The sequence below is a fragment of the Contarinia nasturtii genome, unplaced genomic scaffold, assembly GCF_009176525.2.
Source record: "Contarinia nasturtii isolate CC-2019 unplaced genomic scaffold, AAFC_CNas_1.1 Cnas_scaffold_187, whole genome shotgun sequence".
NCBI classification, from domain to species: domain Eukaryota; kingdom Metazoa; phylum Arthropoda; class Insecta; order Diptera; family Cecidomyiidae; genus Contarinia; species Contarinia nasturtii.
This window is the reverse complement of record NW_022197544.1, coordinates 10,394,333-10,409,876: the sequence shown is the minus strand read 5'-3', so window position 1 is coordinate 10,409,876 and position 15,544 is coordinate 10,394,333. Positions and strand designations below refer to the sequence as shown.

At 32.2% G+C, this 15,544-nt stretch overlaps 2 protein-coding genes across 4 annotated transcripts; both read left to right on the top strand.

Annotated features, from left to right (window-relative positions):
• The first annotated feature begins 63 nt into the window (after window positions 1–63).
• On the top strand, window positions 64–2,362 carry LOC116352279 (28S ribosomal protein S31, mitochondrial). The gene is made up of 7 exons (XM_031784759.1): window positions 64–433; window positions 507–554; window positions 1,068–1,187; window positions 1,278–1,421; window positions 1,492–1,730; window positions 1,838–2,009; window positions 2,176–2,362. The coding sequence occupies exons 1-7, from the start codon at window positions 165–167 to the stop codon at window positions 2,285–2,287; spliced, it is 1,104 nt and encodes a 367-aa protein (XP_031640619.1). The 5' UTR covers window positions 64–164; the 3' UTR covers window positions 2,288–2,362.
• A 2,513-nt stretch (window positions 2,363–4,875) lies between these two features.
• On the top strand, window positions 4,876–15,001 carry LOC116352640 (T-related protein). Of its 3 annotated transcripts, XM_031785370.1 has the most exons (8): window positions 4,876–5,264; window positions 9,195–9,340; window positions 9,422–9,479; window positions 10,075–10,195; window positions 10,948–11,330; window positions 13,657–14,033; window positions 14,223–14,574; window positions 14,641–15,001. In XM_031785370.1, the coding sequence occupies exons 2-8, from the start codon at window positions 9,202–9,204 to the stop codon at window positions 14,933–14,935; spliced, it is 1,725 nt and encodes a 574-aa protein (XP_031641230.1). In that variant the 5' UTR covers window positions 4,876–5,264; window positions 9,195–9,201; the 3' UTR covers window positions 14,936–15,001. The 3 variants fall into 3 exon arrangements, 1 of the variants encoding a protein (XP_031641230.1); XR_004202309.1 differs by lacking the exons at window positions 4,876–5,264; window positions 9,195–9,340; window positions 9,422–9,479; ... (2 more) ...; window positions 14,223–14,574; window positions 14,641–15,001 and adding exons at window positions 11,388–11,765; window positions 11,824–12,061; window positions 13,033–13,147; window positions 13,224–13,332; window positions 13,430–13,464 and having other exon boundaries at window positions 13,657–13,774; XR_004202308.1 differs by lacking the exons at window positions 4,876–5,264; window positions 9,195–9,340; window positions 9,422–9,479; ... (2 more) ...; window positions 14,223–14,574; window positions 14,641–15,001 and adding exons at window positions 11,390–11,765; window positions 11,824–12,061; window positions 12,930–13,147; window positions 13,224–13,332; window positions 13,430–13,464 and having other exon boundaries at window positions 13,657–13,774.
• Window positions 15,002–15,544: the final 543 nt, after the last annotated feature.

Sequence of the window (15,544 nt, the reverse complement as noted above, 5' to 3'; positions counted from 1 at the left end):
TGACATTTCATAGATATTACACACACTGACGCGCTGGTGCTTTTTCTCTTGTCAAAAGTCATAACCTCAAATATCAACTTGAGACCGTGGTTCGTGTGATTAACAGCAAAGAAAATAGATTGTTGATTTATTACGAAATTTGACGTGGTCGTGACTAAATCATCATGTCTTTAATCCGTTGTATTCGATTGTTAAGTGGAAAAAATGGCACCAGTCTGAATGTATTCAAGCATTCATGTATTTACTATTCAAGCGATAAAAAACCATCGGACAATGATATCAAACAGAATAAGGAAGACAACAAAACTAATGGTAATGAAAAACAATCACTTCCTCCAAAGACTCAAAGTCGATTGAATGATCTGTTGAAGAGGCTATCATCGCGGTCATCGCTGAATATTTTCAAAGAAGTGCAATTATCAAAACCACTGGGGTAATTAATTTCATTAGATGTTAGTTGATTTTCAATATTTTCATTCATTTTTTTTTTTGTTATTCTCTACTAGATATAAGCAATTACGACAAAACAAAGAAGTCGATGGGCAACCACCGAGGTATACTTACTTTAAAAATTACTATTTCATTATTGAAGAATGCTATCCATTCTTTCGATTATTTTTCCATTACATCCATTTCAAAAAATCACAATATCAAAATCTATTTAGTATGTAAGGAAGTATACACACATAAATTAAAAATAATTAGCAAATGAATTGAACGAAGCTGCGTTAGCAAACACTTTGCTGACAAAAATTGAGATTTGGTAGTAGTAGTAGTAGTGAGATGATAAGTAGAGCAGAGCAACGAAGGAATCATCGTTGGATACACACTATCGCATTAACGTTGCATCGACAACATGGTTCAGCACACGAAAAACAGAACGCGATTCTCAACACTACTACCAAATCTCAAATTAAAGCAATGTTGTTGCAAATGTGTGACGATTACTTTGCTCTTAAGCTATACATATTTGATTTTCATTATATGTTTCCATTACTTCCATTACGTTCCATTACATATTGATTAATTTCCACTATTTCCATTCTTTTCTTTGTGATTAACCCTAGACAACCACCAAAACCCAGAAATATGCATGCTGCAATAAAAGCTGTTTCAACTGAATTCGGAGATAAAAGTGTTGAAACTGAAATTCTATCACGACTAAGCGACAAAGATGACGCTTTGAGGTATGTTTCGTTCTTTTGAAAACTAAAATGCACTAAACTAATGTTACAATATTAACTAATTGTACTGTTGTGTTAATTGATCACTTGTAGTGATATTATTTCAACAATGAAACCAGCGAAAGATTATAAACCCAGAGTTGGTACTTTTAAAGAAAATGTACCGGTGATATCTGCCGATTACTATGGCCAATCAAGACGTCGAACGCCTATAACACGAAATGAAAACTACAAAGAGTAAACCATGAATTCCATTTTATTTTTAAAAAAATCTGATATACTTTTTAAATTACTGATATACTTTCAGAAATCAAAATATAGAATTGACCAACTCCAAACAAAACCCATTTAATGGTGTACCAATTGGAATTTTCACGGTTCCCGAAAACCTTAAAACAAGTGAAGACTCGCTGAAAACATGGCAGAAACTGGAACAATATGATTTGCACGCAGCAATGTCAACAGCACCACGGAATTACTTTGAAAAAATGGCCTATTGGACAGAGGAGGGGAAAATTTGGCATTTCCCAATTGATAACGAACAAGGTAATTAAAATTGAAGAAGAAAAAAAATGAAAACTACATGACAATTGACAATGATATTAATAAATAGTAATAATTACTTATTTGTGGCGTAATTTTTCTGTTTATAGGTTTAGATGAAGAACATCAAACATCATTCACAGAGCATGTATTCTTGGAAGAACATCTTGAACCATGGTGTCCAAAGAAAGGAGCTCTTCGAAATTTTATGGAACTTGTTTGCATTGGATTGTCAAAAAATCCATATTACACTGTACAGCAAAAGCGTGAACATATTGAATGGTATCATTTTTTTCTTTATAATGGAATATTTTCCTCCTATTGGAATCTCCTATATTTTCTTCCATATATATCTATTGAATTTTTCAAAACTCGAGTACCACTTTGAAAAGCTTTGCTCAAGGAGTCCTTTATAATATTTATTATTTATTTTTTCCGGTCATTTTAGGTATCGTAATTACTTCCATGAAAAACAACACATTTTACAAAGAGTGATTGAGGCTAATAACCAATCCCAATCGGTTACCGCTCAAGTTATTGATGGCACAAAAAGCACATAATTTATCCGTATAATATATATTCGTACATTAAATTATGCGTTTCGAATATAAATAAAATTGATTATTTTAAATGGAGAGAATGCTTTTTTTAAATATTATTTCAATTTCTACTCGTTGTTGAAAAATTTAATTCCATTCGAGATTAATAATTTTGTGGCATATTTTCCAATTTATATTGACCGAAACGGAAAAAATGGATATAGATAGAATATCCATTGGGATACCTACAGCCGACAAAAAGTGGCAGTGCGGTGCACTTTAATCTTCCAAGTGTAATAAAATTTTAAATTCGGCACTAAACAAAGAATCCCATTGTTTACTATTCAATCTATGTTTTTCTGTATTTCTCTCACTCGGTGCATACACCGTATTTTTTATGTGTTTTCGTTAATATATTTTTTGGAGAAAACGGGATTTACTTTGGGAAATTCTGCTTTCTCAAACATGAGCTACAATATTTTTAAATTAAAAAAAAAACACAATGAATGATAAACAAATATGGAGTCTAATCAAAATGTCTCATAACTACTCTTATAATAAAGTACAATGTATAATATTTTTATATTTTAGTATCCAAAACTATAATATTAAAAATTCAGTATATCACAAGGCGAATATTCAGTTATGCATACGCAATAATCCATTCAAAGATCGATTCAAGAGCCATTGCAGTTTCACACTAACACAGGTGAATCGATTATACAAATAGAGAGACGCGTATAATCGGAAAGGGGCGTGGCTTGACCATGTTGTAGGTTTGGTCTGGTGTTTCATGCACTCAATGTTTATGTTACATTTAAAAGTGGTCAATTAAAGAAATGTCTATAAAATCTCCAATTGAAATAAATGTTATATCACTAAAAATTGAAACGAATGAAGTGCACCGACTCTTTCATTCTTATCAAATATCAAGAAATGAAAATTATTCTTCAATTCCAGTTCATTTGCTGCCTCATCATTATCATACGATCATATAATTTCCATTATGGTTCATCTTGAGCCAAGAACAGAAGTGAATTAAAGAAAAAAGGATATTTTTCTACCGCACGCATTGAAATGATGATGGTTTTGTTTTGTCTTTTTTTTTTCAAAATTCCAGACGAACAACCATAAATGAAGCACCGGAAATGCTGTAACAAAAATAAACTTTGTAAAACAAAACTGTAATAAAAATTTAAAATTGCAGCGGCATATTTTCTTGGCCAAAATAAATACCCAAACGAACCGTTTTTTATGAAAAAGGTAAACGAACGAGTTGTAAGATGGTAAACAAATTTTGAAGTCTATTTTCTGTGAAATTTGAAGAATATGTATAGTTGTTGTGAGCATTTTCATTGCAAACGAATAGAGAAAATGAAATCTATTGATTCTGGTTGGTACAATTCAGTTGTACTAAACTTTTTTAGGTTGGGGCGTATACATTTGTGCAAAGGCGTACCATTGGAAATACCGATCACATTATTTTACATCGCATACAGTTACCTCACACTGTGCTCATCAACAAGTGGCTCTGGCATTTACAAAATTATCATTTAGCCGCGCGCACAAACTCACGAAAAATCACCATAATCAAAGTGTTTCAATTTATCGGCCGAATCACTTGCCAATTTGGAAAAAGTTTGTATTGAGAAAAGGCGAGAGAGATAGCAAAACGCAAGACGACCACTTTATTCGACAATAGATATGGCAAAAAATGTTTTTTAACGGCGGCATTGTTTTACCACTTGATCGATGAATCATACAAAAACACGGCATCGATCATAAGATTATTGTAAAACATTTCTGTTCGTCAACTTGGCTCGATTTGATTTCCAAGCATCTATTGGATCGCGCGTGTTTAGTGCGCGTTGTTTAAAGTTGCTTAGTGCGCGTATTAGGAAATATGCTTATGAATAATAAAGTATAGTAAAAGAGAGAAAAAACACAGACACACAACATAAAAAGTGAAAAAAGAACTCTGAACCCTCACTATTTGGGGATTTATCAATAATTTTATGGGAAAAAGTCTAGTTGTTTTCATAATCCATTGTGTTTTTTTGTGTGTATTTTGCAGTAAAGTATTAAAGATTTTTATTTGATTGAACACCTGTTCAGGCGTTTCAGAACTTATTTTCGCGCTTTATATTTTATCAATAGGATATTAATTGAAAAGTACGTTCCAATTTAAAGAAAAAGTTCATTCACAATATCTACTCTGCAAATAAGTGACCACCAGCATTTGCCGCGTGGAATTTGTGGCCAAATGCAATCATAATCGCTAAATAGACACGTATACAGGTACACGCGTGCGCGAGCAACAAGTCGTGTAACACACATTCTTGGTGACATTTTTCACACGATACATAAATATATTACGCATGCATTCGAAACACCTATGATAATATGTGATTATTATGTGTATAAATAATAGTTTAGTGAAATGAACTACGAAAACTCTGAATAGCGTTATTCGTTTTTCTGACCAATTTAAAATATTTGACAAATGTGTACTAATTAATTAGTTTGTGTTTATGGGAAATATTTATTCTTTCTAAAGACCTTTATTCACACCAAAAATACACCTTTTTCATCATTCTGATCAAATCAACGGAAACTCAGACAACAAAAGTGTGAATTGAACTTTTCATTTTGTATTGTAATCAATAGCGTTTAGTGATTTACTGAAGAATTACTTCGGATATTCAAATATATAACGGACAATTAATTTAGCAAAGAAACGCGGCTCAAAATAGAAAACAAAAGAGATCATTTGCATGGAATTTCATTAGCATCACTACTTTAAACAAGTCATTGCTAATGAGCAATTTTTAATACCTCTTTGGATAGGTTAGGTGATATCGGAAAATTTTTAAATCATCAAAAAGAATAGCTAGGGATAAATGAAAATCAGCGTTTCGCTGATCTAAATCTTCGATTGTTCTTCTCTCTGTTTTCGGGTGATTTTCCACGAACGCGCATTTAGCAAATCAACTAATCGGTAAGTGTGACAATCGGTTCCCACTCATTACATGCAATGCGTATTAGTGTCATTTTTTTTCATCAGAAATTTTAGTTGAAAAAATTTCATTTTTAGGTCAGATCAGTCAAATTTTAAACATCATCGCCAGCAGCACAATTTTAACCGATTGGAATTCCATGAATGCTTTTTGCAAAAAAAAAAAACATTTATGTTGATTTAATGTCATAAAACTTTATATTGCTCACGGCGGCTCACATCGTATTTTCAGAGCGTGACTATGTATAACATGAGAAAATCTTCTTCTAGATCTTCCGCAAATTATAAATGTATATAGGATAATGTTTTCATTGATTTTGATTTTCAGCGATAAATTTTTAAACGTACAAAATCAAATAGATAAAACAATAATAGGACTCTCTATTGTCAATCTCTTCTACAACGTGATGTGCTTTGATCAGTAATATGCCTTATTCGTTCAGTATTTCGTCAATTATAAAATGAATGACGGATTGTTTTTTTGATCTTTCATTTTGTCTTTTGTTTTGTCTTTTGTTTTGTATCAGCTACTGGTTTTATTTTGTTTCGCTTTTTGGTTTTATTTGAGATGGAGACATTTTTGTGTGTCTTTTATTCATATATTTCATGTGTCGATTTGGTTTATTGCTTTGCAATAAAATCTACATAAAAAATTAAAAGGTTGATATTTTTGATGGTGCCGCCGCCGCATAAGCCTCAATATGCGTCAATATGGTGCGCGTTGAGGTTTTCTTAACCGAGTTATGCGCTATATGTTTTATATGAAATCGTCACACGAATCTCCCCCGAAAACGACATCTTTGGTCTTGCAGCAGAAGCTGTTTCTATGCTGAAAATTTCCTTTCAGTTTAAAAAATTTAAAATATTATTTATGTAGAATTGTACAAATATTTTAAAACTTTGAAATGAGATTTACAGAAATATGCATTTGAAAATTGTTTTAAAAAATAAACACGGCACAGTCAATTTCAAAAATTTCAATGAATAATATTGTTGACATATTTTCACGATGACAGCTATTTTTGCGGTACAAAATTGACCCGTTTGAATGATTTGTCAATATTGAACAATTGAAAATACTCTACACACATGGGGAAACAGAGATGGCGTTGTCGTAGCATGTAGAAAAATATATGTTTAACGCAATATTCGGCTTGGTTTTCTTGTAATGGATTTGCTTTTTTGTTTCATTTAGGACATTACGTGGTATGTTTTTTCATTGTAAATTTAGATGTTCGAGCCAAACAATCAAGTGATTAAAAATCCATAAATTGGACCACGAAGTAAATTCAAATGATGTTTCAAATGTTTGACGGTGACTGCCAAAAACAATTCCTACTACTCAAAAAAAATGTAATGCTGTATCAAACTAAAATCCAATGATTTCAATGCCGATGTCAATTTCCTTCGAAAACGATTGTTCGTGTTTATTTTCTTATTTATTTGTAATTGGTGGCCATTTTAGAATAAATTACGATTCGAATTTACCTTTTTGGTGTGTACTATTTATATTGTAAAACAAACAGTCGTGTCGATTTTATTAAAAATACCAGAAAGGTCTTTTTTTCATCAGTAACTATCTGCTTACAATATATATTATTTTTTCGTCTCTTCTTCATTACACATTTAAATTGAGAGAACACCGCGATCATCATTTCGATCGGCGTTAAACGGCAACTTTATATATTGAAATGGAACAAACATGACGAACTTTTTTTCCAAATCCAAGTTTGATTTCTCTCTCTATTGCTCATCTGAACGCGTCACCCCAAAAGTTCGTTATTATTCAATTTCAAGCTTTTTTTATTTTATATTGTATCAATTACGCTTATTTTTCTTTTTTCCTCAATTCCAACGATTGGTCTTACATTTTTTCTCTCTTTGCATTTGCTCCTTTCGAATATATTCATTCAAATATTTACAATTTAAAGTCTCAGGCATGCAATCGATTGTTGTTCATTTGTCCGATCCAACGATTCGTCCATATTTCCCTTTGTTAGGTTTGTTATTGTTGATGTTTTTCTTTTTCTATTCGTTCATTTGTTACGTTACGCTCGGTCTCTTTTCTTTTTAAAAATATTGTCTTCTCTCTATGTTGCCGTGTACTCATTTCGTCCATATATGTCTTTTTCGACACATGTACTCTATCTTGTGTTCAATCTGCATGCACAAATAGAAATGAATTATTTACTTAAAGCTAACATTACACGTATGTATATAATTCTATAGGTGTTTTTTTCTCAGCCATATATGCCATTTTTAATGTTCCGATTTGTGTGCTTTGAACGAATTGAATTGGTGGAGCGACGACATATCCATCAAATATTTTTATAATTATATATTTTACGTTGAAAATTATCACTCAATGCGCTATTTTTTGTTGCTTATCAAATATTTTTGTTTAAACGCAATATATTTTCTCAGTTTTGCATATTTTAAAATCTATATGATAGTAAAACTGAAGATTTAATTAAAATAATTGGTCAATATTCTTGTTTCTTCTTTGTAAATGAAACATAGAAAAAACGAAATATCTGTAAAAATTTGTCGAAAAATGTATCCAAATTTGATGAAGTGAAAAGAAATCACTTACCATTGAACCTCTTCTCTGCTATAGATAGTTGTGACAGTAAATAACCGCCAATACATACAGTCGTATTTCAACTAAATAAGCAAACAAATTTAAATTGAAAAGTTTATGTACTCAACCAAAAATTACATAGTGGCGCATTTACTATCTTGTCGATTTGTAATTTTATTCTTGTTTTTGCGGCGTTTTTCTTATTATTGTCTTTTTTCTCTTGTTTTTCAATTAGCGAATAGTTTCTTTTTCGATTGTCGACATTAAAAACCCAAAACTTATTCGATACAGTCAAATCGAAGCAGCATTGACACCTTCATATAAATAAGAAGAAGAAAAATATCTGTTTCATACCGTGATTCTCTTTAATAATTTCCGATCATTTTTCGGATGAATGAGTTATATACGTAGTCACAAAAAAAGAGTGTGTGAGAGAGAGAGAGTTCTAAATATTACAGAAGAAGAAAACAGACCAATGAAAGGAAATATTTGTCTTTGAAAAAAAAAAAAACGGAGCCACGTTTCAATTTGATGAAGTGTTGAATAACATGTAAAGACAACCTGTAAACTCTTCCGACATAAGCCATACAGGTTCAATAATACAGCAAACAATAATACGTAATAAACCCTGCAATAAAAAAATATTGTATGATCACAGCCACCGCCATCCCTTTACAATAAAAAATAAACTCGGTTGTTGATAGTTCATTTCAAATTTTATGTTGCATTGCACTTTGTTATATCTTCTTCTTTAACTTAATTATATCTGAAATGAAATTTTTGTCAATAATTATTCGATGGGAATGTATTGAATTTACTTTCACCTAAAATAGAAGAATACAGTTTAAAATTGATCGAAACACATCAATTGAGATGTACATGTACACCCTTTTTTTATTCATAATGCATGCAAATGTTAATATTATTGATATCCCTTTATACCATACATTTTATTGCTTATTGTTATAAGGATTTTAACCATCCGTATTTTATGCCATGAAATGTTTTGTTTTTTTTCTTTTGAAAACTCTATTACCTGTCATAAACGACTATTATTTGTGCTCACAGTATTCAGACCATTCAGTTTAAAGATGCCGCTATGTTTTGACCGGCCTCAAATATGAGTTGATTGAATTTAGTTTTACCAATTTCAAAAAATATTATTACTTTTAAAAGTCTGAAGCTGGAATACCTTATTTTAAATTTGATATCTATTGCAAGGGAAATTATGGCTTGGATATTTCGCATATTGAGATTGATACCAATAGTCTATATTATTTTTTAATTTGATAAGTTTTTTTTTTTAATTCTTGTCTTTAACTAATTCCTAGAGCAAAAATGTCGAGCTCGCATACTATGTCAACAATCGAACCATTAATACCGAGTTCAAGTAACAGTTTATTGACGTCCACATCGAGCGACCGTAGCCGTAGCCCAGATACTGACCGTAACTTATGTGTCATGTTGGATGACCGCGGTAAGATATCCAAAAGTATTCTGAAAGAATATTTTATTCAAATAAAAAAAAATCGTATTTTTTTATTCTCAAAATGAATAGATTTGTGGATGCGCTTTCAAAACTTAACCAATGAAATGATTGTCACGAAAAATGGCCGGTAAGTCAAATTAAGTGTGTTTAACTATGTTAATACGGATCATGAACACAAACATGTATGTTCCATAACTGGCTTGATTGAAAATCAAATAAATACAGAAAAACGAGAAGACTCCATTCCAACTTAATCAATTGCTCACGATTTTGGCGCGATCGATTGCATTAGTTATCTCGGTATTTTTGGTCAATTTTTTTTCACACAATTTCAAAACTAAATAAATCCGGAGTTTCTCCATCTTTTTTTCTCTTTTTATTTCTTTGAAACTGAGACTCAATCCGATTCCATTAGAATCCATTGAAAGAGAAAATAAAAATCCATTTTAAAAAACAAAAATGCTTTTTCGAATAACATAAAGGCTGCCGACAATCTGTATACAATATATAATATAGTGATTTTGAACAGAGGTAAAAAAATTAGCAATCGAATGAGATGTATTTCCCAGAACATTCTGTTGCGTGAAAAACTCACTAATTGATAAACTGTGTATAACGTTCTTTATTCTTTTAGACATTATAAATAAATGCAATGAAAATTATGTTAAATATGTTGTACATGGGGCTTTTATAAATATTTTCCATCGTATTTTTCTTTTCAGTCGTATGTTTCCTGTAGTAAAGATTACTGCTAGCAATCTTGATCCGGCTGCTATGTACTCATTCTATTTAGAATTTGTGCAAATTGATAATCATCGATGGAAGTATGTGAACGGTGAATGGGTAAGTTTTAGACATTTGAAATATTTATTGAAATGGCGCTCAAAATAAATATTGATGTAATAGTGCAGCCAACCATCAAACGAAAAGGTTTTTTTTTACTGAAACAAACCGGACCAAGCGTAACGTTCCAAAAATGGTTCATTGAAATTGAGAAAATTGATGATTCATTTCGATTTGCTAGGGATTTTCGCCAAAAAAGTGAAGAGCAAAAAAAAAAAAGGAAAAAGTCTGACCGTCAGAAGGTGATCCGGTTTGTTCAAAACACAAATAAAACTAATCAGAAGCGAAATCGTTCCGAAATCGGTTTATTTGAAAAATATCACACTAGTTTCGATCGCTGTGCCTAACCAAATTGGGTCTTGATGTTCTCACACAAACTCATGAACAAATTTTTTTCTTTTTCGTTTAAAAACAAAAAGAGTACATTTGAAGTTGTTAATCAATGAACAAAACAAAAAGAGAGAGGTAGAGAGAGGAAAAAATGAGAAGAAACATTGTAAATATATATAGATGCACGTATAAGCTCGTCATTGAAAAGAGAAACAATCAAGTTGCAATGTGCTAATTAACAAATCAGTTTTCTTCAACGTATTTTTTTCAGCTATCTCCTTTTAAACGCTTCGGAATTTCTTTATATTCAATACATAGTAAAAAAAAATAAGATTGCTAAATATTTAATGGCAGTTGCTATGAATGTCAAAAATTGCAAATGCTCGCCTTTATGTATATCTGTGTATTTTCTTCGTCTACAGGTCCCTGGTGGAAAAGCAGAAGCTCCACCGAATAATCCAATTTATGTCCATCCTGAGTCACCAAATTTTGGTGCACATTGGATGAAAGAGCCTATATCATTTGCTAAAGTTAAGCTAACTAATAAAGCCAATGGAAATGGACAAATTATGCTCAATTCGTTACACAAATACGAGCCAAGAATTTTATTGGTTCGTGTCAACTCGGAACATCGTCGTGTCATTCCATATCCGTACCCAGAAACACAATTTATTGCTGTGACAGCATATCAAAACGAAGAGGTGACATCGCTAAAAATTAAGTACAATCCATTTGCCAAAGCATTCCTTGATGCAAAAGAACGACCAGATGCTATTTATTCACGAGATGGTAGCAATTATGGATGGTACATACCATTGCTTATTAATTATTATTGATTGTTTTACAATTATTTTTCGATAAGTTTCGATTATCGTCATTCACATTCATACATTAATTGTAATATATGTATTACGTATGAGATTTTCAAATGACGATGATGGAAATTGAATCTATGTGAAATAAAAAGAGAGTGTGTGTGTGTGGATGAGTGAGTGAGTGATAGATGATTGGGAAACCATTAGAATGTAAGACAAAACATACAAAAGAAACAAAAGTCGCGACAGCAAACAAATTGCTGACGAAAAATTGAGATTTGGTAGTAGCAGTGGAGAGAAAAACACACAAAGAATCAATGTTGTACACACAGTAGCATTGCATCGGAACATCGTCACAACGACAACATGGCGACGCAAACGGATAAACGAAAACTGTATCAACAGCAACAAGAAATCATATTCGGGTAAGTTCGTTTGAATATTCTACTCTGTTGTCATAATTGTCAAAATTTTGCATAGTAGCTAACGCATTCGCTGTTCGATATCGGTCACTATCAACGACAAACCGATTTGAATGTGTTGATGTGAGAGTGTATTTGACTGTGACATTTCAAACCAACAAGCTGGCAATAAGTCACATCGTGTCGAACCATCACCAGTGTAAGAACTAAAATTGCTGCGCATAAATTTTCATTTTACATTGAAAGTGAAATATTCTCTCGAATTGGATTTTTGTCGGTTTTTCCAGAGAAAGTGTTCGGTAAGTGTTATTTTAAAATATAAAATTAAACAGAATTGTCGATTAAAAAAAAAAAAAAAATTGACTGCGTGGTAGAATGAGATTGAGATAGAGAGAATACAATACAAAATCATGTCCAATAGGGTGGAACATTTTTGGCACAATTTTATGGCCATTTCAGAAAACATGTCTTATAGTCCCCAGATTCAAGATATGAAGAAATTTTCAACTTGCGATTCCATATAAGACAACGACTTGAAAGGAAAGGAGGTACATTTTCGAGTATCACTTACAGTCGGCTTTCAACGCGACTCGATTTAAGAAGCGCCATCTCTTTCACGCCAGGTTCTCATATATTTTTTTCTTGCAAAATTGTATAAATTGAATGAGTTTTGCAATAATATTAACGAAAATAATTAAATTCCTTCATATCTTGAATCTGGGGACATGTTTTCTCAAGTGGCCTATCAAGATATGCCTCGAAATTCAAAAAAATGTTCCACCCTAATGTCCAATCATGAATTTCATCATTGCGCACAGTGGATTACGGGTACCGTTAGCCAATTGTGCGACGCAGTTTCTTATGATTTTTCAAAGTCTACTTAGACTACGATATGCAATTGAATGTTTTTTTAAATTGAATTTTAACTAATGCAACATTTTTGACATATCGAAACATCAAATATCACATTTGATATTTTCTATAATACTTTGAAAACAATTGTAATCAAAGAAGCGCTAGAAGTCACATCATTTAAATTTTATTAAAAAATCTTTAAAATTAAGTATTTTAAAAATATTTCAGTATTTTTCATTTTTCTTCTAATAAAATCTAACCTTGTTTGTCGATTTATAAGCACCATCTATTGCGAATTTGTACCATTTTCAGTTATGAGGGTCTGGCGCTCATGTCAAGTTTTGTTATGTCGCTCCCATGTTTCTTCATTGTGAAATTAATTTCAATTTTATCGTATCGCATTTGTATCGATCAGTTTCTAGTTTGCCCCAACTACGAACCGATCCGCATCGTGTTCTTTCCGGCAACATACAAACACACCGAACATTTGACCAATAAATAAAACCGGTGAATATGAATACAAAGTATCGGTAAGTTTTTTTGCATTGCATTTTCTTCATTGTGAAATGAATTTTAATTCTATCGTATCGAATTTGTATCGTTCAGTTTCTATTTTGCCCCAACTACGAACCGGTCCGCAATCGTATTCTTTCCGGCAACCAAAGTTAACTTTAGCATAAAGTTAAAGAAATGTATCTGCGGTCGTTCCCGGGGGGTATGTTATAATTCGAATCAATTTCATTGCTTTCATTTAATTTCATCTACTGCAATTTATGTTCATTGTTTGTTTTTATCTTATTGTATGTATCTAGGTAGTGACCAGCAGACCCAGAAGTACTATTCTATAGTAAGCTAGTATCTTTTCGCTCTCTTCCACAGAATCGCGATTACAACTACCAAATCTCAATTTGTTCAAGATAATTGCTTGATGCTAATATATATATATATATTTCATTCAGAATTATTTCACATTTTTATTGATTATTTGTCGATTATTTTGAATTAATTCGATTATTTTCTTTTGTGATTCTCACCTTAGGTACATACCACCAGCATCATCATATGCATCTTCATCACCCACTCATTCTGGATCCGTTGGAATAGTAAGTCACAATCGACGACAAATTGAAAACAAACAAGATAATCAACTACATGAAGTGAATAATACAACAACGTCATGCGAGAGATATGGAACAGTTGCTACAGTGAGAACAACGACCGCCCGGTCAGTACCATATACAACACATCGTCCACGAGCCATTAGCAATAATAATTTATCACCACCGTCATCATCGCCGTCTGGTTATTTACCATTAGATCCAGTTCCTTCCTCCATTTATGCCAGCTACCCTCATCCAAATTGGCAAAATTCAACAACCTCATATTGGTCGACCACCACACCGGGTAGCCCAATAAGTAAATCTTTTTTTTTTTCTTTGAGTCCAAATAAATTATTTAGCAATGAAAAATAGATTGGTAGTTAAATTCCGGTCGATATTTTTTCACAAATAGACTTTAAAAAATAGTTGTAATCAAAATCACTTGAGTTAGTCAAAAAAAAATAATAATCACCATATATATATATATATATATTTCATTTTAAAGCATCAGCCGTTTCGCCGACACATTCTGGCGATTCGCCCGTTTATACATCACATCATTTGGCTTCGCAGGCTTACTCAACGGGTGCAACAGCTCAAGTCGATCTTTATCAAATGCCAAACGGTAATAATTCACCACCACAATTCTATGCAACAGCAACAGCACCAAACACACATCAAATGTATCATCCAACACCAGCATCACCATCACAAATTTATGGCAATATGCTGAATACACCAGCTTTGACAAACTTGAGTTATGCATCAACGTGGCATTCGACCGCTGATTATGGCATGTTTCAAAATACCTATCATTACCAAGCACCAGAATATATTCCTATAATAAGTGATTTAAGGTAAAAAAAATCTAATTTCCATGGAAATGTCATAAAAATTAATTACTGACATATTTAATGGTTTAGTTCATCTTATGGTCCGCATATTTCGGAAAATTCTATTCAACCATTATCAAAATCAGAGCATAATTCGGAATCGTCAACCAACAATGCGACATATAATCAGCCAAATGACTCACCCGAAATATTGATGACGCTCGAATGTAATGGTAATCGTACATCTGTGGTTACCACGCCTATTATCGAAAAGCAGACACAAGCTCAGCAAGCTCAATCACAAACACCAAATTCCACACAAACAACAGACCAACACTTAAATCGAACGAACTGGGAACCTTTAACTCCTCCTAACAATATTTAAATTTTAACACATTTTCTAAATCTATCTTTCCAATTGAGAGACTGCGTTATGGTTTCTTTGAAAATAAAATGACAGTATAATTTACAACTCTATGTAACAAAAATCATGTTGCCCTTTTTATTTTCAAATGAAATCTCGGGTCACTTCAATCTTAACATATTCAATTTGGACTTTCTCAAACATGAAGCAGAACACTTTTTTGAATAATTTTTGGATGTTCCCGTGTTCTCTCGTTGTGCCTTTCAAATGGCACAATCGCAGTAGTCCGCACCTTTGCGTATTCAATGATGATACTGTTCACTTGTATTCAGACGTCCAACTAATGTCGCACACATACACATACATAGCTACACTCTCACATCTCTTTCATTCTTTATACATACACGCAAAGGTGCAGACTTCTGCGTCCGTGCCATTTCAAAGGCACATAGAGAAAACACGGGTTCTTATCATTTTCTATATCGTCTATCATCTCTCTCCTCTCTCTCTCTTTCTCTCTCTCTCTCTCTCTCTCTCTCTCTCTCTATCTATCTTTCTATATGAGAATCACGATGAAAATAGGAGACACGATGTTTTTTTTTTTTTTTTCAATTTAAATATATTGACTAG

What these genes read in the sequence shown, in the direction of transcription:
- LOC116352279 (XM_031784759.1), top strand. Translation starts at nt 165, where the DNA reads ATGTCTTTAATCCGTTGTATTCGATTGTTAAGTGGAAAAAATGGCACC. An exon ending in CAATTATCAAAACCACTGGG is followed by an intron (nt 434 to 506) that starts GTAATTAATTTC and finishes ATTCTCTACTAG; the next exon opens with ATATAAGCAATTACGACAAA. An exon ending in GACAAAGATGACGCTTTGAG is followed by an intron (nt 1,188 to 1,277) that starts GTATGTTTCGTT and finishes GATCACTTGTAG; the next exon opens with TGATATTATTTCAACAATGA.
- LOC116352640 (XM_031785370.1), top strand. Translation starts at nt 9,202, where the DNA reads ATGTCGAGCTCGCATACTATGTCAACAATCGAACCATTAATACCGAGT. An exon ending in ATTGTCACGAAAAATGGCCG is followed by an intron (nt 9,480 to 10,074) that starts GTAAGTCAAATT and finishes TTTTCTTTTCAG; the next exon opens with TCGTATGTTTCCTGTAGTAA. An exon ending in GATGGTAGCAATTATGGATG is followed by an intron (nt 11,331 to 13,656) that starts GTACATACCATT and finishes TTCTCACCTTAG; the next exon opens with GTACATACCACCAGCATCAT.